The sequence below is a fragment of the Lagopus muta genome, chromosome 22, assembly GCF_023343835.1.
Source record: "Lagopus muta isolate bLagMut1 chromosome 22, bLagMut1 primary, whole genome shotgun sequence".
In the NCBI taxonomy this organism is placed as follows: Eukaryota; Metazoa; Chordata; class Aves; order Galliformes; family Phasianidae; genus Lagopus; species Lagopus muta.
Window position 1 is genome coordinate 4059588 of NC_064454.1, and position 18456 is coordinate 4078043.

The window sequence follows — 18456 nt, forward strand, 5'->3', positions numbered from 1 at the left end:
CCTGGGCACTGGGCAGCTCTCAGCATGTTCAGACCCAGCCGACAGCACCAACATCCCTGTCACTGCAGCCAGTTGTCCTGTGAATTCTCTGTATGGCCATTTGCCTGCCTTTAGCCTGCTGTCCTTTTGAGGGTTTGCAGGAGCATCAATACTTTCCTTTGAGAAAGACCTGTGGGGAGAAAAATGAAGAGGAGAGCACAGAATTAACGAGGGCAGGTTTCTGAGCCCGACGGCGCTTCGATCCAATTTCCCATCCTCTCCCTTTTGCACATTTAGTGGGTTGCTTAGGACTGAATATAGGATTATTGACCTGAAAGAGGATGGAGAGGAAAGGCGGAGTGACGGCGGCGATGAGCAACAGTGGAGCTGTGAGAGGGATGGCAGCCTCCCATAGCATCCCACAGCAGTTTCCAGATCTTTGTAGATTGGGAACTCCTTGCAGATTGGGAACCCTGAGTCACCCACAGGCAGAGAACCAACGTTGGGCTTCTCTGTTCTTCAGTCAGCACTGGGAAAGAATGCCCCTTTTTGTGACTAATTTGCCATACGTGTGTATATATAGGCATGCAAAATGTGTGTGTGTGCACTTAGGCACTCTGCAAATGTAATTATACCCCATTATTCCCTTTTGTTTCTTACAAATTGCCAGCAATATGGCACATTTTTGTTGAGAGGAGGGGAAAGAATTACTTGAGTAATTTTTAATTGCCTAAGAGAAGTAATTACTTGACTTTGCTTCAGTAATTAAGAATAACCAGGCCATGTGTGTCGTTTTCCTAACACACAGGCTTTTAATGTTTTCTTTATCTGCCTTTGTTCATTTATTCTGTGTACCTCTAGACGTAGTTTTGCATTATTCCACTTCCACACTCACCTGATTCTCCTGACATGGGCAGGCCAGACTGTAAATCAGTGCTGCTTTACTCAAGCTGAGGTTGCAATTAACACTGGCTGATCAACCAGGAGTTCTACGGGCAGGACAGCAGGATAGAGCAGGGTTAGGCTGGAATTCCATCCCGTGTTTTCCACCCTGGGGGTCTAGCACGATCTTTTTTTTCTCCCAGGCCAAACGGGACTCTGCCAGGGAGTGTGGAAATCCAGAACAACACCATCTATTTCAAGGGCCCCATCTCCTACAGCGTGGCTGGCACCTACATCTGTGAGGCCTCCAATGCCATCGGCACGCGGTCGGGCTTGGTGGAAGTCAATGTCACAGGTAGGAAACCACGTGGGCTGCTCTGAAAGAGGAGGAGGTGGGAGAGGAGGGTGGGAGCTGCTCACCTCTACCAGCCTAAATGTCATAATTTCTGTTTGAATCTCCAGCGTCTCCTTCCAGCAGTGGGGAGTTTGGTGATGTGAAGGGAACAGAGATGGTCGTTGCTTTGTGCCGGTCTTGCTTTGGTGTGCTTGGGTTTTTCTCCTTTCCTCTCGTTGTCTTTTTGTTTCTTACACCAAGAGGCATTCAGTCTCATTCTCCCTTGTCTGCTTTGGACTCAGATAGCTGGTTGGGCACGCTATAAGCCGAGACATGTCAGCAGTGTGTTTGTTGGGAGGCAGGAGGAGCAGGGTGAGGACAGGGCTGACAGTGAGATGGGCGAGCCGTTTGTTCAGGTGTTGCTGATCGTGGGCAACTCGGTGATTTCTTAGCTGTGCTCCGTCCAACGCCGTGTTCCTCTGTGCTGTGTGTGTCATCATGAATAGCATTGCCAGGGCTCCGGAACAGAGTGGTGTTACCCCCCAAAAAAAGATGCACCAGGATGGGGGGTGATGCGCCGAGGGCTCCGTGCTGCTCTCCATCGGGTACCCAAGGGAACTGTGGCCAAGCAGCAGGTGGAGCAGAATAACTGGGGTTGCTGGGGGGAGCAGACCTGCTCAAGGGAGCTGGGGAGCAGTGGTGGGGAGCAGAACGAGGAGGGCTGAGCTCTGACCTCCTCCAATGAGCCTCCAGTCGGCACCTCACTGCTCAGTTCCCTGCTCTGCAGTGTGGGGAAACCAGGATGATCTTCTGCTACCCGAGCGCTTGGAGGTCAGTGGATGGGATGTGCTAAGTAGATGCTAATTATGAAGTATTTATTTATGATCATTATCGTGGTAGAGGGCCTTTAATTCGCACCTCCTGACCTGGATCCGTGCCTGCTTTGTTGTTCGTGCTATCTGCCTCTCTCTCGGGGATTTTTTGTTTGCTGGTGGAAGGAGCAAGACTAACAGAGCTCTGTGTTGAGCACAGACGTGGGACAGCACCTGCCCTGCCATATCCCTGCCCAACACCCACAGAAATCATTTCCAAAACCCATCTCAGCAAGGTGCCCTGCAGAGCGCCATGTTTCTGGGCACTGGGGACAGCAACCAGGATGTCCCCATCCCTGTGGTTTTCAGGGCACAGGTTCTAACACTCAGCAAGGGGAAAATGGGCAGGTTTTCGAGGGAATGACTTGGAGTGGGGGTCTGCCTGCCCACAGTCCCAATTTATTCCCAAAAGTCTGAACTGTGGTGCTGAGGTTACACGAGTGGGATGGAGGGACGCAGCAGCCCCTGCTCCCTAGGAGGGATGAGCAGCTGACATGCTAAAACAGGGCTCCACCATGTAAAAAAAAACCCACATTGTTAATAATTCATTGGATCTGAATATGTTTATCCATCTCTCCCTTGGGAACGATTAGGCCAGTGCTGGGGAGGGTTCAGCCTTCCTCACTCAGCTATTACAGGTACATTTGTTTGGGTCTTGCAGGCAATTTAGGGATTGTCAGTGGACCACGAAACCTCTTTCAAGAGATGCATGCAATAAATGGAGTTCAATCTAGTGAGCAGCCAGCCTCGGGAGTGGAAAAAAAAAAGAACCATGACAGAGAAGGCTGATGCAGAGAAAAACCTGCAGCAGACATCCTCTCCTTCCTACCCATCCCACCCCAGCATCCTTCATCCCAGCCCCAGGGAGGAGGAGCAGGGATGGGTCAGCCCTGGCTGGGAGGCGATTCGTTCAGGAGGAAAAGGCTGAATGATGCTCTTGGAGTTATAGCACATTAAAGAGATTGATAAGTGGAAATTTAATATTTTATTCCCGCAATCTGTTCCTGTAATAGCTTCTCCTGCCTTGCAGGACCTTTGTCAGTAGCAAGCAAGCCATGTAGTGTGACAATGTAACTATTTATTATGGGCGGCTGGGTGACATTATAAAAGGCAGCGGGTATGGACTGCCTGGGTCTGCGTGCACATGCGTGGCAGCCCTGCATGGAGAGGAGGTCACATGCATGCACACAGCTGTGTGTGCCCTCTTTCTGCATCTGTTCCAGAATGCAGGTAGCCCTCCAAAGCTGCATGCCTGTACGGGGATGCCCTGCTGCACAGCCATGAGCACTGGTGCACTGGTATGTGTGAGTATACACGCATCCATGGAGATGTGTCTGTGTGCAGCAGTGTATGTGCATCTCCTGGTCTTTAGGCACACGTGTACACATCAGCTCTGCACACACGGGCAGCTCTGCAGCTTTGGCCTTGGCTGTAGGACGGGGAGGGAGGCTGCAGGATCTCCCCCCAAATCTGCTTGGCTCGCAGTAGGGAGTTATTTACACAGCACCAGCAACGCCAGCACAGCAAGGTCACCACACACAGCCAGCGGGGTTGTGACGGCTCTGAGCACGAGGGAGAGCACTGTGCACAGAGCACAGAGTCTCATCTCCAACAGCTGCATCCCCGGCCCAGCTCAGGGCTGCCCCGTTGGGGAGGCTGAGGCTGGGGGGCTCTGCCTGCTGCTGACCCAGGGGATGGCGGTGAGCAGCGTTTGCTGCAGCCCATCTGATGGCATCTGTGCCAGTGGGAGCAGTGCCTGATTGACGGGCGATAGGTGACCTGACACAGAGATTAAAGCCTAAGACATGTCTGGCATCCGGCCCGAAAGCCGTCACACTCTGACACACCCGCAGCAGCTGCTGAACTCCTGCATTGCTTGCCAGGGGTTTTTCTGCCCCTCTGCCTCCTATTCCAGCACAGGAATCCTCCAGCTGGGAGGAAAGCAGGACCCCTAGGAGCAAGAGATGGGCGTGCGTGAGGGCTGCTGTGAGGGAGTGAGCAGCAATGCCAGCAGGCTCTGAAATTACAGCCCTGTCTGCTGCTATCTCCTACTCATGCATGGGGCTGCCAAACAGAACGGGTCAAAGTCCTGCAGTGTTTGGGTGTGGAGGGTGGAAAGGCTGCCGTCTGCAATCTGTCTCCTAAAAGAAATAAAATGCAATGATCCTTGCCATGTTTGCAGACAGCATCCGGGAGCTGGGAGCTCTCAGGTTCCTGTTCCCCATCCTGCTGTGCTGCAACAGGTGCTTGGCTTGGCCAGGCAGGAGGAAACCAGAGCTCCACGTAGGGAGCAGCTTGGGCTGACACATGTCCAAATGGGACCCTCTCATGGAGTTTGACATCTGCCTCAATGCCTCTGGCTCCTCTGAGAGTCTCGGCTGGTGCTGCTAGCTCTTTCCTTGGCCCTTAGGATTGAAGGAAAGGAGATAAAAATGGGACTTCAACAAAAAAATGTGCCCACAAAAGCAGTACCTTTAAGATATCTCAGCAGCGCGACGAGCAGGAGGGCTTTTAAAAGCTGCTTTCCTGCCTATCATAGGAAGATTGTTTGGTGTCTAAAAATATGGCTTTTTCTGATCTAGGCCTTTCCTGCCCTCAGGAGCAGCTCCTGCCCCAGGGGGTTCTCTGATGTCTAATGAGGTTTAGGTCCCATCTCTGCCAGGGATCCCACGCTCTCTCCAAGAGCTCTGTGATAGGGATAATTTTGGCTCCTTCTCAGCGCTGAAGCCGGCCACCACGTTCAGAAAGCCATACAGGAGGGATTGATGGACAGGCAGCACGATTTGCATGAGTCTCCTTTTTCTTCAGAAACCAACCATTAAAAGCAAGATGAGGCTTTAGCACAGGGCCTATTGAAGCCACCCCTGCGATGGTTCTGGCATCTTCATCTCCCCAAGGCTGGCACTGCTGCACCCATGGGCGCTGCCAGACCCACTCCCTATTTCCATGGGATCAAAGCAAAGCTCAGGGCTGTCCCTTGTCACTGGGCTCCCAGCTGCTGCCCGGAGCTGGCACGGGGACAGGAAGCCAGGCTGAATGCAACAGCTGGCAGAGCGGGCAGCGGGCAGCAAGCATCTCTGCTCTAATTCCTATTCATGCAGCACTCCCTGTTTTTACGAGGGCAGCAGCAAGGGGGAGGCTTTTCGTGCCGGCATTAAAGCCTGGCTTGTTCCCCCTCCCTATGCTCCGCTGTCTCCTGTTTCTCCCGTCCGCTTTTCACAGCGGCTTTAATTCTCCCCAGACTCTTCCTAATGGATTTTTCACATGGGGCTCAGAGGCAGCGCACCGGCTTCCAAAAATTTCACGCACCCCTCGAGCACAAAAAGGGGTTTTTTCCTTTTCCCACACTTCCCTCCTTCCCCCCCACCCCCTCACGCCACGCTTACGGTCCTTTTTACACCGCAGACACAAAAGCGGGTGGGTGGGCGGCAGGGACTCATTCTGACGCCGGGCAGGGAGAGGCTGTGCCAACAGCATCCATTGGAACCGGTGCCCAGCGGGACCCGCAGCATCCCACCCGCCCTCACTCGGGGCACCGCATTCAGATCGGCGCTCGGAGGACGCTCGGATGCTCGGATGGGCAGCGGCGGTCTGCATCGCCCTCCAGCGGCTGTGGCACGCGTCCCCTCCCCACCACCCCGCCTTCCTTCACCCCATCTGTACCCATTGCCCACCGCCCTCCCCCCCTTCCCTCCTTGCAGCCCCGTTGCCAGGCTGTGGTGAAGGGAGGAGAGCTGTTTGGGAGGGTTTGGGCTTGCCGTTTCGCTTCTCCCATCCTCTCTGCCCGCAGGTTGGGTTTGTTTTTTCTGGCGGCTGCGAGGAGGGTGGGGATGGGATCTGAACAGAAAATAGAGCCTTCCCCACACGAATTGTGAGCACGGTGTGATGGTGGTGGTGTCTGCAGCACCAGGGGGTGGCATGGAGGTGGGTGTTTTTTTGGGGAGGTGGCATGAAGGGCATGAGAAACTAAATATGTGTGGGAAAGGTAGGAAAACATCCTTTTCATACCTCTGTGATTGGCTTTGAGTGAGGTTTGCAATGGGAAAGTGGGTCAAGCTTCTTCTGGAGGTGTGCACAGCCTTCCCCTTTGGATGCGTCCAGTTTCCAGAGCTGGGAGGCAGAGGGGATCAGCGTGGCTTTAAGGACTCTGCGCACGCCCTATCTGAGGCTTTTCAAAGTGGGTTCCCTTGCACAAAACCAGCCTTGCTGTTAGGTAATGCCAGGTAGGAAGAGGCTTCAGATCAGAGCTGTGGGCTGGGAAAACACCAAGGACATATCCAGCTTGCTGCTCCAACCCTGCAGCCCTCCAGGTGAGCCCTTGCTCTGTGCATGGCTTTGGGATTACAGGGCTGGGCTGAGAACTGGCACAGAGCAGGATGGGTGCTGTGTGGATGTGTGTGTGTGGCTGAAGCTGAGCAGCACTACCAGGAGATGGACGTGACATTCCTTGCTGTCTCTGCAAAGAGGTTTTGCATTAAGCAGCTGGCTGTGACAAGCCTTCTGTTGAAGCAACATGTGGTTTTGGCTTCCCAGCTCCCAAGCCCAGCTCCTTGCACTGAAATGCATTCCCTCATTCCTGCTCTTTGGAAGGACTTGCTGCCTCCTGCCTGTGCAGTGCCTTTCTCCTTGTTCTGGCTGCAGCAGGGAGCCCTCCAGCTGCCTGTCCCCAGCCCTGCTGCCCGCCGTGCTGCTCTGTGCCTCTTGCTGGCTCGTGAGGCTTTGCTCTGCAGGAAGCACGATGCTGTCGTTGGGATGTCTCAGGAAAGGCAGGAGTGAAGCAGCTCTCAGGCACGAGCAAAATGCTTGTGCCAAAAAGATCAGGCCGGTGGTTGCTCGAATTCAGAACCTTTGTCCAAACTGTGCAGCTGTTCCTGGAACTGTGTGTACCCAGGGGAAGCTCTTTTCCCCTCTCTTCCTTAGCAGCTGGGCGAAATGTGATGTAGGGAGGGCCACCCCCTGCATTGCCCTCATTTGTTCAGGACTTCCAGCCCCAGTGCAGTAATGTGGCTGGATCAGGACACATTTCTACCAGCTCATGCAGAGAGGACAGAAAGCAGACACTGCCTCGTCTTCCTTTGGACTCTGCTTCCTTTCATGCTCCTCAACCATATTGGCTGCCTTTATTGTAGGCTGTGCTCACATTGCTTGTCCTGTCCTTGGGGTGAAAGCTGCGGGCCAGGAGGCTGCAGAGCAGCAATGGTAGCTCTGAGCAGGATGGCTTTGGGCACCCTCCTTGGCAGTGCTGGGGGATGCCAAGGGGCATTAATCTGGCATCTGCTCACCAAATTCAGAGGCAGGTGAAGGACTGAGGCAGCCCAATGCTGCCTGGACACCAACACTTAATGTGCACTTGGACAGAGAAAGCTGAGTCTGGCCAGGGGCTGTAACTGTGCCAAGGAAGTGCTGGGTTGATTTAAATCCTGGATCAAACTTTATCTGTGCCAATGCCGTGTGTCAAACCGCATGAAAGAGAAGAGAGCGCCTTTCCCATCTCTTTTCTTCTTCTCCTTTGGGTTATTTATATAGATATAAATAGGTCACAGTATCTGTAGGAACGAGATTAGCGTAAGCAGTGGCACTGCGGGTCAGGATGGGGTGGGATGCTGAGGAGGGGACGCGAAGCACCGTGGCCATGGGGTGGGCACAGGAGCATCCCGGGGCCGTCGATACGCGTTGGCAAACTGGACCCGAAATGGTGGAGCATAAACCAGCCTGCACCTGGACTGGTGGCACTGGGCAATGTGGGATCCGAGTAGGGTGGGAAGGACACACTGCTTCCAGCTGCTGGGCTCCTGCATGCAGCTCGCTGAGCTTGGCACTGAGCTCCCATGTGCTGACCCTGCCAGGACGCACCCTTCTCCCCTTTCCCTGGTTTTTCCCTTCCCTGTTCCTTACCCTCATCTTCCCACCCCCTCACCCACCCCCACCCCCCCACCCCCCCAAAAAGAAAAAGAGAGCACGGCGGGAGGGCGCGTTTCCGCATGGTTTGACACTGTTCCCCCTTCCATCTGTCTTTTCCTACCCAGAATTTCCCTACACCCCGTCTCCAATCGATGATCGCAAATCCATGGTGCAGCCGAACATCCCCACCCCTGTGATTGGGGGCATAGTGGGAGGAGTCTCGCTGGTCCTGGTGGTGGCCGTGGTGCTTTTTGTGGTGCTCCGCCGCCGGCGTCACACCTTCAAGGGTGATTACAGCACAAAGAAGCACGTGTACGGCAACGGCTACAGCAAAGCCGGCATCCCGCAGCACCACCCGCCCATGGCCCAGAACCTGCAGTACCCCGACGACTCGGACGACGAGAAGAAGCCGGGCCCATTGGGCGGCAGCACCTACGAGGATGAGGATGAGGATGCAGGAGCTGAGCGCAAGCTGGGCGGCCCCAACAAATACGAGGAGGACGCCAAGCGGCCGTACTTCACGGTAGACGAAGGGGAAGCGCACCCCGAACCTTACGACGAAAGGACACTCGGCTTCCAGTACGACCCCGAGCAGCTCGACATAGCAGAGAACATGGTCTCGCAGAATGACGGATCTTTTATTTCCAAAAAGGAGTGGTACGTGTAGCTCGGCTCGCCCCGGCTCCGGCCATGCACACACACACACACACACACACTCACGCGCATCCCCGAGCGGAGCCATGCACGGACCGGGGGCTCGGGGCGGGGGCAGCTTTGCTTTACGGATCATTTGTTTGGTGGGGGGGGGGGATGGGGGGGGAAAGGGAGGGGAGGATTGGATGGGGAGGTGGGAGGTCGGGTAATTATTTTCTCGGTTTTGGTTTTGCTTTTTTAATTTCTCTTGACGACTTTTCGTCCCCTTCTGTGGTGTTTGTATTGGTCGGTGGCTTAGGTGTTACTATTTGCTTTAACGACTGTTGCCCAGCCTGTATATTACACTCTGTTTGTGTCTCCGTGTCTCAGAGCGCCCTCCCCGAGGCTCCTCCTCCCGCTCCCACCCCCCTGAAACACTGGAATTTGTTTGTATGTCGTCGTCTTTTCTTTGCTTTAACCTCGGGAGGGGGTCCGGGGGCAGAAAAGCTCACGGCAAAGGAAGTGGAGGTGCCACAATTGGGGGGAAGCGATTGCTCTCGGTGGGATATATGGGGTGTTCCCACTGCACTGAGGATCTGCTCCCAGGTCACAATGGCTCAATACAGGGATCATGGGGAAGGAAAGCCCTCGAACAAACCCCAGGTGCATGGGCTGATAGCAGCGCGGAGCAACAGAGCTGCCATTTCCCTCCTGCCGTTCATCACCCTCCTGGCTTTTCATCTCTGCCTTTGTTGGAGCATGTTTTAAAAGAAAGACAAGGAGTATTTATTGCTGACGTTCCCTCTGCGACGGCTCAGAGAGGTGCTGGCTCTTCTCAGCCCTGTTGCACACCGGCGCGCATCCTCCCTCCCACCCGTGGCTTTGGGGTCCCTGTGTTTTATGATACCACTCAGACTTCATCGCCGTGTGTTTACACTTCTTTCTTCCTTCTTTCAGGCAGAGCATGCGGGCAGCTCGCTCTGTTTTAGCAATTTGGGGACGTATGGCTTCGCCTGCATTGATTGCCACTTTCCCAGTACCCCGTCCCTCCTCTAAGCAAAGCCTCAGTAGATAGGGAGGCAGAGAGGAAGGAAGGAGGGAGTTGGCGTGTTGCTCTCATCCTCCTTCCCCCTGCCTTGTGGACTGCTGCTATCTCTGCTCTGTGGATAGATGGGATTCCAGGCACTAGGACCTGACACTGACCTTATCCACCTTCACTGGGTCGGGGCTTATTGCTCTTTTTTATTTTTATTTTTTTTTAATTGATGTATAAATAAATCTTTTGGTTTGGAAAGAAACCCCCAGTTTTCTGAGCTGTGTTGTCACGCACACCTGAAAGCAGCAGGACTCATTCTCCCCTTGCCTTACCCATTGGGTTTCATTCCCCAGTGTCACACTGCTGCAGGAGCAAGAGCATGGAGCCCGAGCCATGCAGATGAGCCAAGGTCAGGGCTCTGATCCATGCACGCAGGGCTCAGGCCAGGCAACGCAGCTCATACCTACAGGCTGCAGCTCACTTTTATTGCGTTAGTGGGGAGCAGGAGAGGGAAATCCGATTGCTGCGCTGTAATCTTTCTGCTGTTCCTGCCAGCCCTCCCTGCTTCCTGGCTTCTGGCAGAGCAGCCCCGTGCCACAGGAAGCTCTGTGTCCTCAATGAAGGGGATGCAATCTCTGACCCTGCAAATTGCTGTGTCCAGCAGTGATTCTTTCACATGCCATCTTAGTCCCAGGAGGTCCAGTCTTGCACTGCGTGGTGCTGTGGGTCCAGATGTCCCCAGGGTTGTTGATGCTCTGCCAGTGGGAGCTTAGCCTGCAGTGAAATTGTGTCCCAGAGACCCTGGGTGTGATGTGCTGCAGTGAAGGCATGCAGACCTGGGTGGTGGGATGGTGCCCAAGGTAGAGACTTGCAAGGAAATACGCTTTGACAGCCGTGAGCCTTCACTTAAAGGTGTCACGTTTGGAGATTTCCCATCCACAGACAGTCCTCACAGTTAGCCACGTGGGGTATGGAGAAACAAGGAGGCTCAGAGAATGGAGACAGCACAGCAATATGGGATCTCCAAGCTAGATGCTGCCAAGCTTCACCTTTTGCTGTTCCATATCAGTGCAGACACTGCAGCAGCTCAGGTCTAGGAAGGAGCTCAGCCACAGGAGCACAATGATGTGGCTCAGAAGGGGGGCAGGTGAGGATTTTCCACCCAGAGACCCACAGGCTCAGCATGGGTGCTGTGCCATGCGAGGTGCATGGTGCTTCCCTCTGCTCCTCACCCCTGCTTCCTCCAGCATCACACTGGAGTTGCAATGATTTTGCTTCTTGCTGTTCCTTGCAAGGTCAGCTAATTGAGCGAAAGACTTATTGGGGTGGTAATTAGCGAGCTGATTAGCCGTTCATCTATAGCAAGGTAGGAGGAGAAAAAAAACCCCAAACCAAGACAACACTGCAGATTGATGTTTCACCTGAGAGCTGCCTTGATGCAGTCAAAGCATCACTCCCTGTGTGTGCCCAGGGTCACAGCCCCAGATAAGCCCCCTCTTTATGTGCAGACTGTTCTGCTGGCATTTCCCTCTCACGTTATTCATTGCAATCCACCCCAGTGATGTTATTATTTTCACTTATTTAATTACAAGATGCTTTTTTTTTCCATTTTGCTCAATCGTTTTCATCCAGTCAAGGTTAAAAAGAAAAAAAAAGACGTCCAAAACCCTGAAGTTTTCTTTAGCTTCAATAAATAAATAAAAAACTAATCAGACTCCAATGGTAGCATTGATTGCAATAAGGGACAGAGGGAGGCATTTTCCTGATGTGGAGCCCAAAAAAAAAATAACAACAGTTCAGCAGAAATCTCTAAAGGCTGCAGGGAGAGAGGCTCCAAAGATTGATCCTCAAGCAATTAGAGAGGGGAACGAAATTAACAAGGGGCTGCTGCACTCCTGGGCTGTTTTTCTTTCCCCTGTGCCCGCAGACAGCAGTGCACGTGCATGGAGATGTGAGCACCCAAGCTGCAGAGGGCAGGAGGTGGGGGATGCATTGCAGGAATGGGGATGGAGACCCTGTGGGAGCTGTGTGCCTTGCACGTGGGGTGAATGTAGGGAGCAAAAGGAGTCGGGCCCTCGGTGGCACAAAGCAGCATTGGGGGAGACGTCCTGACTGAGGATCAGTTCTTTTCTTTGATTGTTTCATTCCTTAAAGTGGCTCCTTAAACTCCAGTGATTTTTTTCTCTCTCTTTCTTCTCCCTCTTGCTGTAATTATCATTGTGGAATAACGGAACGGACAAACGACCCCAACCCCGCTTTTTTCTCTATTTTCTTTCTGATTTTTTTTTTCCTTTTTTTTTTTTTTTTTTTAATCTGTGCTGTAAGTGCTTTTGTAAAAAAAATAAAATAAAATAAAATAACGTCATGGACTTTTATGATTTTTTTGTTTGTTTGTTTGTTTGTTTTCCATCCTTTGTAATGATTTGTTTGAGGTCCGGGGGAGGGAGGGGTGCGTTTTCATGGTTATAATTTGTGTGGGCAGGGTGTTGCAGCACCCTTCCTTTTACTTGTATAAAACAAGAGGAAAAAAAAAACAAAAAACAAAAAAAAAAAATGATGACAGACAATAGTGGCTCAGCTGTGGAAGAAAAAAAAAAAAATGTACTTTTTTATAAATAAAGAATTTTAAAAGAAAAAGAAACCTTCTCTTCTCTTTGTGCCTCTGCGACCGCGCGGTTCCGCATCCTGGGGCTGGGAGCTGTGAGCAGAAGTGGCACCGCCAGGTCTGTTCCTGTGATGTACTGTGTTTGGCAATGGGAGCTGCTTTGTAGATGAAGGCAGAAGGGATCTCCAGAGCAGCAAGGAGAAGGAGGATGGGGAATGATGGGTTTTGCCACTGATGTTGGTGGTATTATGTGAAAGTCTTGGGCGGTAGATTCAAAATAAAGGAAGGGAGAGAGTTTTTTTTCTCCCTTCAGTGTAAACAGTGAGGTTCCTCGTCAAAGGATGCTGCTGAGGCCAACAGGTTGGCTGAGCTGAGAAGTGTTTTTGCCCATGGCAGAAAGAATCTATCAAAGTCTATTAAAAATTCTGACATTCTCCAGCTCAGGAAGTCCTTCAGCTGCTGCCAGCTGTAGCAGAGGGGACAGGTTATTGGAGAAGTGTCACACCTGCTCTCCCTTACATCTTCTCTAGATATGTGCAGTCAGCTGCAATGGGACTGGGCTGTGCCAGCCTTGGGTTGATGTGGTGGGGTGGGCAGGATGGCTCAGATGGGTTGGGTGGGTCGGATAGGTAGGATGGGGTAGGATGGGTTGGATGTGGTCAGATAGATCAGATGGGTAGGGTTGGTAGGATGGGTGGGATTGGTAGGGCTGGCAGGACGTGGGAGGAGGTGGTTGGATGGGTAAGATTGGTTGGATGGCTCAGATGGTAAGGTTGGTGAGGTGTGTAGGACTGATAGGATTGCTCAGATGGGTTTAGGATGGGTAAGATTGGTGGGGTGGGTAGGATGGATCGGATGGGTGGGATTGGTGGGGTGCTAAGATGTGATAGGATAGGTTGACTGGCTAGGATTGGTAGGATGTGTAGAGTGTGGAAGGATGTGATAGGATGTGATAGGATGGATAGGATGTGCCTGTAGTCCAGCACCTGGCTGCCATAGCAATCATGCATCAAAACCTACTGAATGCTGTTGGGATGCCAAGGGCCCATTGGAAGGAAGGATCAGTCAGGCTGCATCCCTGCATTTCAGTGACTGATCTCTGCGTTGGAAAGAACAGTTTGCCTTTTCCCTTTCCTCCAGCTTCCTTGCTGTGCTACAAAGACAGCCTTGTTCCCAAAGATCAAGGCAGACAGCTCTGCAAGTCTCAGGCTTCTGCAAGAGAGTGAGAGACAAAGGAAGTGAGAGATCAGAGGAAATGTGCACACTCTTCCTTGTGCAGGTATCAACAGGTGCTTTGCCATGCCTCTGGCTTGGAGAATCCTTTTGGGGAAGCATCTTTGCACCCGACTTCAGCACATGGGATGGAAAGAAAGACACGAGGGGCTGCCTTTGCCCCGTGGTCCTGCTGGGAAATGCTGCATAGATTTCCCAGGCCGTGTCTGCCACAGTTAAGCAATGATGGATAAAACCCATTGCATTGCATGGGGCCTCTTCTGAGCAGCTCAGGTTGCAGAGAGCTGAACGCAGCGGGAGCTGACTCCCATGCAGCGCCCCTAAGTATTGTGTTTCTCTGGAACAAAACAGAAACACGTTGGGGGCAGGAATGCCAGCAATGCATGTAGCCCATGGAATGATGGCAGCGTGGCTTGGATCTCTTCTCAAAGCCACATCTCTGCAGGCCAGCACCGCTGGCTACAAAGCAGCTTCAGAGCGCTGTCAGTCAGCAGAGAGGCAGAGGAGGAGCCTGGTGGGACAGCAGGGTTGAGCAAGGGGAGTGAGTTCTGCCAGCCCAGCACAGAGCAAGCAATGGAGATGTGCCTGCCTGGATCCAGCTGTGCACAGAGCACAGGGCTGAAATGTCCATGGTGAAGGCACGGAGCCATCGGAGCTGGGTGTGAGCACATCCAGTGATTGACTACAATGGAGTTATGCTTATTTCCAACCCTATAGATTAACATCACCTAAGCAGGATTTGCAAGGAGTGAGAGTGAGACGCAGCCAAGCGTAAGGAGGGAATTAGCAGGCGATCTGCCTGGCAGCTCTGGGCACAGGCACCTGGGAGCATGCTTGCAGACAGGTGGATCTCACAGGAATCCACATGCATGGCACACTCAGAAGTGCCAGAAGGACAATGGCCAGCAGGCAGGGAAGAAGGCAGGAAGGCTGGGAGATGGCAGGTTGGAAGGGGTGGCAGCTCCAGGAGTGCTGGGATGAATTGGGTCAGAGTCATTGACTCATTCATTGGGAGGCAAGAGGTTGGAGGTGGATCACCCAAGGTCGCACGTATTGCCAGGTCTTCTGATGCTGGAAAAGGTGAACCAGGAGAAATTTGCTGGCTCAGAGCAGGGTGAATTATCTGTAGCAACAACTTTGTTTGATTAATTTCTTTTTTTTTTCCGTGGTTTCACATTATTTGCAAACTTGAGTTTGATTTGAATGAACATATTTGTGAGAGGAAATTGCTTTATGCAAATGCACTCCAGCTGGGGGACCTGCGGCACCACAAAGTGCTGCTGTGCCTCAGATGCCCTCCGTGGTGCCTGGCAGAAGGCAAGGGCTCCTCCTCCCAACAAGGCACTCCATAAATAAGCCGAACATTTAAATATATGATAAAAATGTTGCATCACCCAAGTTCTCAAAAGGTCCCTGTTGATGGGTGCAGCCACTGGAGAGGCCAATCCATCTGCCCACCCCACGGGGAGAGGTGGCCTCACGTCTCCGTTCCCCTTTATCTCTCCCTGCTCCTCTCAAACTCCCACCAGCCTGTTTATCGCACTGGTTTGAAAAGAAAATTGCCAACTTCACACCTGTCAGCTTTAACTGATTGCCTGTCGCACCAGGGGAGGGAGCCCATCCGTATGGCCCTGGCCTCACAGCCTCGGCTCACCAGGGGAACGTCTCCATCCCTCGAGGAACGAAATGCTTCATTTCCCATCTCCTGGCCTCATTTTGTCGCCCTGCTCTAGCTCCCAGCCCTTTCAATTACCGCTCTGCAATAATAATGAACAGGGGCTTTCAGCTGGCACACAGCTTCGTCCACCCGAGGAGCCGAGCTCATCATGAAACACTCATCCTCCGAGGGCCATGATAACCCTGCTGGGCTAAAAAGTGCCCTTCCTGGTGGTGATAAGGAGGTGTGACAGCAGCAAAAGCGTGCAGGGAACCCGGGGCAAGGTTCTGGGGGGCACTCAGGACTAAAGCCTATGGGATCTACACCAACAGGAGTTGCAATCCCCACCAGGTGCCTTCCCACAAGTTCATCCCCCTTCCCATATAGGATCTGGAGATTTAACCCTGAATGTGCCCTTCCTTAACCAATAAGAGGTGGGAGGAGAAGCAGGGGCACCCAGTCCAGCTGCTGCCAGCTGTGCCAGCTCCATGGCTGTGACATGAATGCGGCAGCTGCCTGGGATTATGAATAGATACCAGAGTGGGAATGCAAAGTCTGAATGGTAAACACCACAGAGCTGTCCAGAAATAATGGCATGGGGGCTTGGTAATAGGGAGGAATCGTAATTAAATAGAAATTAGTTACTTAAATGGTCACTTCCTGGGGTTTCGTTGATGTCCGATTAACTTAACTTTTAATTTGCATAAGCAATAAATGTTTAATTATGTTATTAATATATTTGAGTTGAGGAGCTTATGGGCTTTTATAATTGGCATTTAACTAGATAGTTCCAGCGTATTAACTGATGTTTCATAGCTCCACACGAGGCTTCCCAATTATAACTGACCTAAAAATGGGCTTGGAGGACCTGCCTTGATGGTGCTACCTGAGCTACAGAGCAGAGGAGATGGCATGGAGCAGCTCTGCATCCTTTTAGGATTTAACTAGCCCAGTTTACACTAAAAACTAACAGCAGTGAGTTAGGGATCTCTTTGGCTGAGTTTTCAACCCATTTGCTTTGGGAGTATCCAGATGGTGCCCAGGGCAAGACGGTTGGTTCTGCCATCCTCCAACATGCAGAAAATGCTTTGTATCCCAGAAACCACGAACAAATTCCTGTTTCCAAGACAGATCATGAATAGTCATTGACATCTTTTGCCTTTTCTAAATTATGACTGCCCTCTTGACATTCTCCATCTGGTAAAGTGCCTATAGAGCACTGCAAAGGGTTTGTTTGTTCCTGTTGCATTCCCCTGCGCGACCTTTGCTGTTGTACCAACCTTTGCAGCTTCTCTTTCACGCTGACAGGTCTCTCTCTTTGCAGCTCTTCTGTTTGATCTGTATCGGAGACGGGAAGCTCTGCAAGCTAACAAATGCTCAGCTGGATACGGTTGTGAGGATAAATACTGGTGGTTAAGGCAGAGCAGAGCTTGGAGGTGGTGGGAAGTCAGGAGGGAATGATTGTTAGGAGCATTTCTTTACCACGAGCAGGAGATTGCAGCCATGCAAACGTGGAGCTGATCTCAGCTTTGGGAAAATACAAGGTAGAGCCATCCCATGGTGGAAGCACCCTGGAAGCAAAACTGTGGCCCAGGCACGTGGTCAAGGAGAATGAGACATTCCCAGGAGAGATGCTAAAGCAAATTAACTCCATTAGTGCAGATGATAAGAGTGTGAGCTGAAGTCCATGTCCCTTCCCTCTGACAGAACTTGTCTGGTGGCTGCTTGTAACAGCGTGACCCCAACGGGTTCATCAAGGAAGCAGGGTTGTATCTCTGGCTCAGCACGAACCTGCTGTGCTCTGGTTGGTGAAAGCAGGCTGCTGAGATCAAAAGATGTAATGGGAGTCAGGATGTGGCCCCTTCGTTCCTCCAGGAGAGGCAATTTCGTGTGTCATCACCTCCTCTAGATTGTACAGCAGTAGAAATAAATTACCAAAGGGATTTGATTGTTCATTACTCTGCTGAACTGCAAGGAAATGAAGCAGAACTAAAATTAAGGGCTGGGAGGCAGAGGGAACATCAGAGAACTCAGGGCCCATCTTCTACCCAAAGCCAGGCTGGGGCAGTGTCCATACAGCTGCATTGAGGTGGAAAGCATGTCGCACAGGGCAAGCAGGCTTGGGAGGGCAAGGCGAGATCTTTGCTGGGCCCCATGGGGTTAATGTGCTGCTCCTTATCCTCGCTCCACCCCAGCTACCAGCAGACCCAGGGAGGCATGCAAGGTGAGGTCAGCAAGGGTTAAAGCCACATTCCAGGCATGCTTTGCAGCCAGCAGCTCCTTAACCGGGGAGGGCTCCGTTGCTGCTACCATGCTGGAGAGGAAAGGGCAGAGCTGATCCTCACCTGGGAGGGCTGAGTGAATGGCAAAGCGATTGCCTGTGCAGGAATGTGTGTGAAATCCCACTAAAACCCAGCAGGTCCCTTCGTCCGCTTGCAGCTGGGCATGCTCTTCAAAGCTGCACCCTGCGGAGGGCTGGCTTGCACACCGTGCTGCCAGAAGCATGAAACCTCACCAGAGGTGAGCCAGCCGTTTGCATGGGTTGGGACTGATCAAAATTACAGAGAAAAACAAAAAGGCAAAGATCTGACAGGGATGCTGTGATTAGTGCCTATGCAGTGGGCTACCTGTGCTGCAAACCAGCTTGTGCCCGGGGGTGGATCTGCTGCTGCGGCGTGTCTCAAATCAACCAATCCTGTTCGTCTCTGGAAGCTAACTGGGGACGTGTTTGCTCTGCCAAGCTTTTCAGCTCCGTTTAATTTAGCTCTGCAAACTCGCCGTGTCTCAGGCTCCGTGGAATGTGTCAGGTGGGGTGCATTATAAATATGCATCATCCGATCTCGTGGTGTTGCTCGAAGGTTCAGCGGGTGGAAAGAGCCCAGTAAGTGCTAACCCCCATCCTCTGGCTCAGGACAGCAATCCAGGTCACAGACGGGCTTATCTGGAGCTGGCACTCCACTGGGACACTGTTAACCGTGTAGGATGAACATGCCTGAGCAGGGATGCGACTGAGCACCAAGGTTATGTTAACTCTAGCAAGGCTGGCAGTTCAGCAGAGCTTCAGAGCTGCCAGCCTAACAAAAGGAGGGGAATAGTGATTCTTCCCTATTGATTTGCAATGTGTCAGTGAGCAAAGAAGCACAGTGCTGAGTGCCTTGGCTAGCCAGCCATGAAATAGATGGGAGTTTGTTTTGTGCAGGGTGGGGATAAACATGGAGGGAAACCTACTTGACAATTGGCTACAGATGCAGGAATGCCTTTTAGCAAATGGTTTTCTGGAGGGGTTGTGGGTTGTTAAGTTGGTTATTTTGTGTGGTAGACTGG

The 18456-nt window shown here is 52.2% G+C and overlaps 1 protein-coding gene across 3 annotated transcripts in view; it reads left to right on the forward strand.

Moving 5' to 3' along the window:
• Nucleotides 1-18456, forward strand: part of NECTIN1 (nectin cell adhesion molecule 1) — a 73833-nt gene that overhangs the window by 35489 nt on the left and 19888 nt on the right. For 2 of the 3 annotated variants that reach the window (XM_048968184.1, XM_048968186.1), the window contains exon 5: nt 1065-1216. In XM_048968184.1, the coding sequence (XP_048824141.1) occupies nt 1065-1216 (152 nt within the window). Of the gene's footprint in view, nt 1-1064; nt 1217-8093; nt 8763-18456 lie in introns of those variants that run through there. The other variant, XM_048968185.1, reaches the window with a different exon arrangement.